The sequence below is a fragment of the Malania oleifera genome, chromosome 10 (assembly GCF_029873635.1).
Source record: "Malania oleifera isolate guangnan ecotype guangnan chromosome 10, ASM2987363v1, whole genome shotgun sequence".
Classification (NCBI taxonomy): Eukaryota; Viridiplantae; Streptophyta; class Magnoliopsida; order Santalales; family Ximeniaceae; genus Malania; species Malania oleifera.
The window spans coordinates 13,600,474-13,611,257 of NC_080426.1; the positions used below are offsets into that span (position 1 = coordinate 13,600,474).

The following is a 10,784-nucleotide window of genomic DNA, read 5'->3' on the forward strand; positions in this document are numbered from 1 at the left end:
TTACTGTTTTACCATGATTCTGATATAATTGAAATAACCATAACATGAAATAACTGATCTGAATATGCTTTGTAATCTAAATAACTGTACATTTGAATACTGAATATCTGAAGTGTTACGGTTCTGAAATCTAAAAATCATGGTATACTGAAAATGCTATATTATTATTTTTTTCTAAATATATTTCATAAAATGTGATTCTGCAAAATCTGAGAATATCTATCTATCTATAGATATTTTTACGTACAAATATATATCGTACATCATGATATTCTGAAATTCGTATAAATTCGATACAATAATATTTTCTGCTAATATACTGTAAATCATGATATCTAAAAGTTATAAAAATATTGTGCCGTTTTGATACTAACTCATGCCACACAATTAAATAAAGAGTCTCTGTACTGAAATCTATACTTTTCCAAAATACAAAACCTACTGATAATATTACTAATTTAACTAGTATAACATATTTCTCTTACCTGATTATCTGAACCCTAAATGATATTTACAATCTCGCGTGTGGCGTTCATAATTTCAACATCTTGAGATAACACGTGTATAATTTCTCAATCAAACAACTGAATTCACCTAGATAATTATCACATACATATTCCCCCCAAAATCACATATGCACAGTTTCTAGACTATAAACCATTTTATCATTTTACCTAAGTTCCTGAAATATCACCCACTGGGGTCCCCAAAACACCATATTCCTAAAAATATAATACCTTTATTTTACTTCACAAAACTCCAGTATATTATCATATAATACAAAATTTAGGCACAAATAAACTTAGTAATACTAACAATACCCAAATAATCTACTTACCCTGGTTTTGGGATGGTTCTCAAACTTCTCAAATCAATATTTTGCTCTGGCTATGTTGTAGAGAATCTCCCCAGGATAACCGTGGTAGCTTTTGATCGTCGTACCAGGGAGAGATGGGGCTGAAAACCTAGAGAGAAGTGAGAGAAACTATGTAGAGAGAGAAAATACTGATAAAATGAAATTTCTTTGCTGAAAATTCATTTTGGGGCTATATATAAAGTGTTGTCCACGTGGGCTCATCGACGAGCCACGATACCTCATCAACGAGTCCATGAAGGAGATTCTAGACTCGTCAACGAGCACTTAATCCTCGTCGACGAGTTTCAGACCCTGAAAACAGGCCCCTCGGTAAGTTCTCGTCGACGAGACGCATGTCCACGTCTACGAGCCCAAGAAGGATTCTCATCGACGAGAGCCCTGCATTTGTTGACGAGACCTTGTAAGTCCCCTTTTAAAATTTCCTTTTCTTCCTCCTTTCTTTATTATTTAATTTCTATAAATTTTTTGGGTCTCTACACTACATACCTCATCTCCCCTTTTTATACCTTTCTCCTCAACGTTCGATGAGCAACATTCGACTCTCCTCTCCAACGATCACCTGCAATTCAAGTCCAATTGTCCGGCCTAGCAGCTTTGCCCTCTGCTCTGCAACGCCGCCTCCTCTCTGCTCTCTCTACAATTCACAAGCAAATGAAGGAGGAACAAGACTTTCAAAATTCGAGCAAAACTTGCTGGATGGTCCAACGAGTTTTGCCACGCATCAAATGCCAGTCAATTTCTGAAGCAAATCTCGTTGGATAGTCTAGCGAGATTTAATTGTCATGTGTCAAATGCGGCTTCACTTTCCCAAGCAAATCTCATTGGATGGTTCAGCAAGATTTCATACGCATCAAAATGAGAAAATTTTTCTCAATTAGACTATTATTTAATATTTTATTAAAAAATAAAATCAAAAATAAAAATAAAAAAAAAAACTCCAAATTTAATTAATTTGTTGAGACGTATAGCTTAGTGCAAGTAGTGCAACAATTTTAAAATTTTAAAATTATAATTTTAAGTGAAAACAATGATGGATTTTTTTTTAGGGGGGGCGAGGGGTGGATAGTGGTGGCGCTAAGGGGTATTCTAGGAAACTCCTGAGAATCTTGAGAATTAAATAAATTTAAATGTAGTATTTGGAAGCATTGATTTCAAAATTTAAATATTTAGATTTATGTCAATTTAAAAGAAATTTAACATAATTTTATATTATACTTTATTTAAATTTATAAAAAATTTAAATTAAAAATCCTAATTTCATGATTTTCGAGGGAAGCCTTTGCTTTAAGTCTTAATCTTTGTTTGAACCTTGAATAGCACAAACTCCTAAATTTGGAAAAATACTTTGTAAATCAAAATTAGACTCACCTAATATTTAGGAGATTTAAAATTCGAAGTATGGATTTGAATTTGTATAATTTGAATAAATTTACACTGCAAAAATTAAATTAATTTTGTTTATATTCATTTAGATTCAAATTCCAAAATTGAAATTTATGTTTACCACTTTTACCATTTTTGGATTACACCTTATATTTGAAATTGTATGAAATTTAATAAAATTTTATTAAAATGCATACAAACTTAGATTCTAAAAATAAAATGTATGTTCTTCAACACAATTTTAACTTTTTACATGAAAATTGATTTTATATTATCATAAGCTAGAAAACCATGAAATAAGTTTAAAATGGAGTTGGAAAGAAGAATGTTAGTAGTTGATTATTAATTAATTTTTAATTTAATCACAATTATATAAACAATTGAGATTTTTTAAACTAATGAATTATTGAAAAGAAGAGTGTGAGTAATAGCATAATCACTATTATGCAAAGTGTAGAAAACATACTACAAAAATGTGTTCTTCTATGTTACAAATTTTGTTTGGTGTCTGTTACTATTTTTATGAGAAAATTGAAATTAAAATTTCTGATTTTTATTCATTTTGTCAAACTATTATCAGAATCTACAATTAATTTGTTCGAATTAAATTATTTATTATATGTTTTTTAAAGTAAAATAAAATAAAATGATAATTTGAATTTTGAAAATAATTAAAATAAGAATATTCATAAAATTTTGAAAAAAAATTAAAAATAATAAAGTTATTTACAAAATATGTTTACTATTTCTCAATTGCCTTATACAATGAATTGTTATGAATTTAGAATTATAATAAGTAAAATAATTATAATAAATTTTATTTTTGTTATAAAATTTTTAAGGACAAAAGACACCCACATTCACTAAATTTTGGTAAAAAGATAATAATCTCTTCTAAGGTTTTAAAATTTTCAGAGATCTCTCTTAGGGTTTTAAAAATCCTAAGATTTGTCAAAAAGACACAAATATCTTCTTATATTTTATAGAAAAATAATTTTTTTTAAGAGATGTTTGTGTCTTTTTGACAAATTTTTATGACATTATTAAAACCTTAAAAGAAAGTCTATGATGTTGAAACATCGTGGAGGTCTCTATCTTTGGGAGGTGAGTGTCTTTTGCCATATTTTTAATTTATATTATTTTATGTTATTATTATTTGGATTATATTATTGTTAGTTGAATCAAAAACAAAAATAAGTATTTATTCAATCAAGTTTTAAATTTCTTTTAATTTTATACATTAATCAAACAAATTACTAATTTTTAATATCGAAGCCTCTCTTTTCATCCACTGCCAGCCCAAGACGATGTATCCATTAATACGACACCGTTCTCCGCCAAAACTTCAAAATGCCGTCGTCCGCCGCGTAGCTCACGAGGCGTCCCATTGGCCGAGTCAGAAGGAAGTGAACATATGGTTCAACTTCCGCTGCTACGAGAGAGAGATTTTCTTGAAAAACGGTTTTGGCAGAACTCGCGGCCTCTTCTCCGCCATCTCCCAACCAACAACCATGGATGAAGACCAATGCTGCAGCAGCGGCGGAGGCCGCAGTAGCAGTGGCAGCAGCGACCACAGCAACTTCAACACTATCACCACCACCACCAACAACAAAAACAGTGGTACTAGTACAATTTACAGCGACGGAGGAGGAGGTTTCGTGGAGACGAGCAAAGCAGAGAGAGCAGTGTGGCTGATGAAGTGCCCTCCCCTCGTCTCTCGCTGCTTGCATCCTCCTTCCTTCTCTTCCTCCGATTCCTCATCTTCCTCCTCCTCCTCCTCCTCCCCCTCTTCTCCCCCTCTTCCTCGCTCAGATCCTTCCCGCCCCGTTGCCAAGGTCGTTCTCTCCATCGACCCGCTCCATTCCCACGACGACGATTCTTCTCCCCAGGTACTCTTATTCTTATAACTTTTCTTAATTGATCATCATCATTATAATTATTTTTTTAATATCATTACTGTTGTCTGTTCTAGGTCTTTTAATTTTCTGTTTATTTTTTTGTGCGCAAGTTATTATTCTGTTCGCAAGTTATTTGGTTTTGAATTTTTTTTTTTTTTTTTTCTTATTTCTGCGCGCCATTTTATTTTCCACCAATTGATTTGGAGAGCAATGTTAAAAACCGCATGTAGATGCAGCGCGTCAGTTGTTAAGACTGCTGTGGATGCAGCTTAATTTTGGAAAGAATGGATTAAATGATAGAATGTAATTTCTCGCTATGTAGAGAGGTCTAAGATGTAATATAAAATTATATTAAAATTTATTTAAATCTATTCAAATTTAAATCTAAGATCTCAAAAATCCATATTTCTGCAACTTAAGAGTACACTTCTTAGGTAGGGTTGAAGGATGGAGCCTCCATCAATATATATGTTAGAGCATGAAGACTGAAGAGTACCCCTGAGTAGTAAAAGGGAATAAAATGGAAATTAAAACGTAAACAAATGAGAGAATTGGGAAATTAATAAGGAAAACCGTTTTATTTAATTATCCCTTACTTACATCTTCCTTTTTTTCCAATGTGTAGGCTCTTAATTCTTTTCTTTTAAAAAAAATTGTTTATCTGCTGTTTTTAGAGGAAGAGTAAGGAAAGGTGTTTTTATTTGTTAATTATCTTCCATTCTCTTGTCTATTTCTTCTATTTTAACAGGTCAGGGAGAAGCATTGGCGTCTTTTTCTTTGTATATCCATCATTGCAATGACATTTTTTTCCTCCAATGTTGTTCATACGTTGTTTAAATGATGATCAGTTCACGATGGAATTGGCCGGCGCTGAATCTAGAAATGAACCGAAGTGTTACTCCATGAATATGTCAACAGATTTCGTTCCAATGTCTGCCTTCTCAGAGTCACCCCAAGGTGAGTACGCATTTTCTATGATCACCTTACTATATAAGTGATCGAGTGACTAAAGGAGAATCCTTTATGGTCAAGCAAATAGTCTGTGTGCTTCAACTTGATGAACATGAGATATGCATTCATAATTGTTGTTTGAGTCTTTCATGTTCAATTGCAAGTTGAAATTATATACGCGAAGAATCAGTTATTTATTTTTTTTTATTTTTTTTACCATATTCTTGCTAAAGCTATCAAACTGATTGTAAATTTTTTTAATAGATATAAATGTTACAGATAGATTCTTAACAAAAATTTTCATTTACTAGGGGAAAAAACCACTTTCCATGTAAAAATTAATTTATGGACTTTTTTCATTCTACTCTGCATCTATTTATTCAGGTTCAAACTAGATCCGGATTAAGGCCTATGAGTTGTGGCTTTCAGAAGTGACCTATCCTTGTACCCATTTCATTTGATATTGAAACATGTTCAGAGAGAGCGTGTGTGCAATTTCTTCCTTGTTACTCATCCATGGGTAATTTTCAATGCTAGCATGGTTGCTGGATGATATTCTTAGTTATAGCAATGGAGATAAATATTCATGGACAAAATATCTATTGATTAGATTAGGACAGATGGGTTCGTGCCTTTTATTTTCTTGATATGACAAACACCCTTATATTAGGTTGCTTTCTTAAAGGTATTATTAATTTATTATTAATTAAAGGTATTATTAATTTATTATTAATTTTCCTTTTAAGACTTCATTCTAGAAAATTCAATCAATATGTGTGAAATTCCTTCTGCATTTGTAGGAAGGATATGTGTGGAGGGGAAAATATTAAACAAATTTGACATGAAGCCTCGTGATGATGATCTTGAGAGCTATGGAAAACTCTGCCGTGAACGGACAACTAAATATATGACCAAAAGTAGACAGATACAGGTTTTCTAATTTATATGCATTTTTGTACACATGGAAGATAAGTATTCTTTTATTTATTTATTACTTATTTGTTTGATTTTTTTTTTATGACCTTCTTGCAGATCATAGGCAATGACCGTGGAACACACATGAGGCCTTTGCCATGGATGGTTTGTCTAATGGCCTTGCAATTTTACGTACTTCTAATCCCTGTTTTTGTTTATAATTTTCTCAAATAGATTATTTATCAAGTTGACTGCATTTGCAACCTTTATTGTATTTTCCTTAAAAAGAAGGGAAGGAGTGGGTGGATTACATTATTGTGTCATTGTATTTTAGCATGACAAATATCTATACATGTTACCATCTATCATCAAACATAAAGAGAGCTGCTGTTTTGGATTAGGATAAGAAGAAAATACCAGCAAAAGTACCAGACCTGAAGAGAACAAGACGGGACCGTGGTGAGATGGAAGATATCATGTTTAAGCTATTTGAAAGGCAATCAAATTGGACCTTAAGACAACTGATCCAAGATACTGACCAACCTGAGGTATGCATTTTGATTTATTCATCTCTCTGTACCAGGTTATTTTTTGAATTATAGCATGCCTCCACTGTAATCCTTTCTTCATCTGTCTTGCTATGAGTTTCAAGAAGCCTTTTAGAGCTCGTTATATTGTTTTAAGGAGCTTAAGTTGATAAAAGGCTTATATGTGAAACTGTGTTTGAGTAAAAGCCTTACACACTGTGATGTAGGACGGGAGTGGTCGACCTATTTCCTAAGGTTCAACCCTCACAAGCACATACACTCAATACACTTTAAATTAAGAATTTAATTATCTGAATATAAACACAATAAACCAGAGGACATTTCACATGTTTTGGGATTTTGAAAGGGTGTATGATACAGTTCTAAAGTAAGTCCCAATTAGTTTTTTCACAGAGGAATCAAGTTAAATACAGAAAAGATGCTATTTCAAAATGTAGTTCTATGTAGCACAATAATATTCGACTATTGATTTAGACTAGCAAGCAGTAATATTGAAAGTCATAGGATTCAGATATGCTACTTAAGTTTTGGAATTTCAGAATTTCAGGCAAAGTGTTCATCAAATATAAAAGTGCAGAATTTGAAACTAAGGTTTTAGTAATAGCAGGGGCTGTAAGATATATTAGAGGTTCAAACAGAAACTGATGTTACCACGCAAGTCTATGGATGCTTGACGTTGTTCAACACGCAGTGGGATCACACTTGGAGTCCTTTGTGGAGGCTTATGAATACCAATAATGAACGCAGCAATGCAGTGAAATGATGATGGTGGCCGTGTGGTGATATGAAAGTGCTGGCCTTGTGGATGTAACTTTGGTGGAGGTCGTGTGGATGAAAGGGAGGAGGTGGAGATGGAGTTGCTGGATAGATGGTGGTCTCTCACCACCTAATCTCCGGAGAGAACACGTAGCCTCACACTATACAATCAAAATGATTGGACAAAGCTAACAACCTTTAGCAAAGGAATTTCCTTTCAATATTTCAAAATTCAAACTTAGCTTTTGTTCATACAATGAAGGGGTAAATAGCTAGCATGGAGGGACAAAGCATTAACAAGCTTAGCTAGCATGGGAGGACAAGGGCATTAAATAACTAACAATTCCCACACAAGCATAGAAGACACAAATAATAAAGACACCAACTTACTAGACACATTAATTACTCTTTCAAGTTACTAACAAAATAAATGCTCCAACTTTCTAGACATAATAAATACTAACACAACTTACAACACACACTACTTGCTAAGACATGCACATGCAAGCAAGCAAGTTGTCTTGGAAGATTACAAATTAAATATAAAACAAAAGTCAAAGGAAGGCCCAATTCCGTGTGAGGCCCAATGGAACCATGTGTGAGGCCCACATGGGTCTTGAACTCGGACTTGCATTGGCATCTCTACTGGGGTCTTTTTCACATTGAAAAGTCTTCAAAACAAGTCTTCAAATAATTCATTCCAAATCTACAAACAATTATGAATCGATGTTGACATCGGGAGGTCGTCCACAAGTCATCATGTCGGCAAAGGAAATGTGGACATCGGGAGGCTGTACATGTGTCACAACATCTGAAAATGACATAGGTAGGGCATGCTGATCCCCATCACACTATGATATAGAACAAAAAGCCAAACCATCGATGGACCCTTGTTGGAGATTATTGGAGAAGAACTGGACAAGGGTTGTTGTGTTTAATTAATTAGTTTATTATGCATGTTTAGATGAATTATATAGTATTACGTGTATATAGTGTATTTGAGGGCTTGTTCGTAATATTTGTGTAATTTTGTATAGTTTTAAGAGTATATGTGTAATTTCATATGTTAGAGGCTTGCTTTTAAATAATTTGTGAGAGCCATGTAGGAGGAGGTTATTGTTGAATTTTTCCCCCTTGTATCTCCTTCCTTCTTCCTCCTTCTTCCCCTCTCTCTCTCTCTCTCTCTCTCTCTCTCTCCCACATTCTGTCATGGCTGCAGATCCTTTATGCTGTCCTGTATCATGCTGCCATCTCACTAAAATGTGGAGTAATGATGTCAAAACTAGTAACTTTTAAAATGAAACCTGCATACAAAATTAACTGTTAACTTAATTTATAAGTTGCTTTGAATTTTATAAGAAAAACTGAAGTAGTAATCTACATGAAAGGCTTTTTGCGGATTAAGGCCCATTCCACCTTTGTAATTTCACTCTGTTTTTCCTTCCTTGATTGCCATAGGCTCTTTTTGGAACTCGGAAAACAATAGAGGACAGTAAGGAAAATATCAAGAAATCCACGTTTTCATGTTTGGTTATCGAGGGAAAAAAAATGAAAAATATAGAAAATTTATGAATAAAATTTTGATTTTACATATCATTAATATTAATATTTCTTAATTTTTAATCATATAAAAAACTTTCATTTTTAATAAAATTTAATGTAGAAGGAAAATATAATGAAAAATAAGTTCTCTTTATTTTTATTTTTCATCCTTAATTAAGCAACAGCCTCTTTGGCCTTTCCCTAGACCTTGGAATGTAAATAAACCACTTTTAAGTATATCACAGATTCTTATTAACCATGTCATTGGTCTTGTTCATCTTCTGTGTGGCCAGCACATCTCAGTTGACTTTCAAACCCTCTTGTGTGCATGCGCATCTGTATAAAAATATTGCAAATCGTCATTTTAATGAAGAAATTTTGACAACAACTGGGTCTGCCTCAAATGTTCCAAGGAGCATAAGCTGCCTTTTGTTGGGATGGACATAAGCAAGTGCCTTATGATGTTTTGCACCATTTGAATGATTTGTTTTCCTGTAGATCTTTGTACGAAATATCATTACCCAAAGGAATACTCTATTCCTTACAAGAAAAACATCACAAGAAAAAATTATGAGTGATGTTACATATCATGATTCATTAGAATTTATAGAGCAAGAAAAAGTTAACTAATTCCAACAAATAATGGGATTCCACATCACTTGTTATTTTTTCTTGTGATGAATAGAAAACCTTGCATCTATATAGCACAAAATTTAGTCGATCACCATGAGTCCTCCCTTGATTGATGGAAGGGTTCAGTGTTTATGTAAATTTGATTTGCACAGAGATGAATTTAGTCAGACAACTCACAACCAAATGTCCTCACTGTAGATTACTCCCTGCCCTTCTTAATCTTAAAGCTGTGTTGTTATCTGTTGGGGATGCATTAAGTTTTAGGGTGGCAGGAAATCCATTACGTTGTAGCAGTGGCTGCTCTCATCTTATGACGTTCACAACATAGCTTCTAAGGTCCAAAATATGTCTTTTGATGTAAGATTTAATACTTCTGTGGGACTTTTCTGTAAACTTATCCACTCAAGGAGATTAACTGATAAATTGTCCATAGGCAAATACACGTGAGCAGATTGGTCCAAGGTTGGAATGAGTAGTCAATTTTTTTATTGTTTCTTTATTTCATCATTAATTTTGTGGTGAAAGAGAGTGTAGTTACCACACTGATCTTTGTGAGGTAAAGAAAATTTGTTTTGCATTTTTTGGTCATCAATCTGTAATCATGTCAAACTGATATTCACTAAGCTAGGATTTTAATCTGGCCTTGTGTTTCCGCAGCAATTTCTGAAAGATATACTCAAGGACCTATGCGTCTACAACAACAGAGGAACTAATCAAGGAACATACGAGCTCAAGCCCGAATACAAAAGATCAGCTGAGGAACCAGATACTACTTCATCATAGTTTGTAATTCGTAGGACATTGATTCACTTTCACCCTTGGCGCTGACAATGAATGGTTGCCCCTGTACATCTCCACTAATGCACCTCTGCTCTCCGAACATTACTATTTATTGATGAACTTTTAGCTTATTGACTTTCTTTTAATCTAGTATTATAAAAGATGTCCTCCTCTACACAAGAAATTGCACTACCCTCATTATCATTTTTTTTTCTTTTAAAATTTTGAATTTAATTTTGCAGCATGGATCAAGCAGGTTGTATTGTTTGCATTTTATTCTTTAGGCATCCATTACCAACATAATTTGATATTGCCCTTTGTTGTTATTTTCTTTAGATGCTTGCTTTTTCTTTTTTTTTTTGGGGGGGCCAAATTTTTTACACTATTGAACTTATTTTAAAATTTTTATGCTCTCTTTCTCTCTACACGTGTAGGCTTCGTCAGACCCTTAAAATCTTTATTCTTCTTTAACATTTAATTTGGTCAAAAACAATTTTTCCT

The 10,784-nt window shown here is 33.2% G+C and overlaps 1 protein-coding gene across 1 annotated transcript; it reads left to right on the forward strand.

Annotated features, from left to right (window-relative positions):
- Positions 1-3,658: 3,658 nt before the first annotated feature.
- Positions 3,659-10,498, forward strand: LOC131165615 (uncharacterized). Its single transcript, XM_058123560.1, has 6 exons — positions 3,659-4,149; positions 5,007-5,115; positions 5,910-6,040; positions 6,142-6,189; positions 6,426-6,572; positions 10,161-10,498. The coding sequence occupies exons 1-6, from the start codon at positions 3,772-3,774 to the stop codon at positions 10,284-10,286; spliced, it is 939 nt and encodes a 312-aa protein (XP_057979543.1). The 5' UTR covers positions 3,659-3,771; the 3' UTR covers positions 10,287-10,498.
- The last annotated feature ends 286 nt before the right edge of the window (positions 10,499-10,784 follow it).

Bases quoted from the DNA above. Each gene is read 5' to 3' on its own strand.
- LOC131165615 (XM_058123560.1), top strand. From the start codon at position 3,772: ATGGATGAAGACCAATGCTGCAGCAGCGGCGGAGGCCGCAGTAGCAGT. The intron at 6,041-6,141 runs GTTTTCTAATTT...ACCTTCTTGCAG, and splicing joins CCAAAAGTAGACAGATACAG to ATCATAGGCAATGACCGTGG. The intron at 6,573-10,160 runs GTATGCATTTTG...GTGTTTCCGCAG, and splicing joins AAGATACTGACCAACCTGAG to CAATTTCTGAAAGATATACT.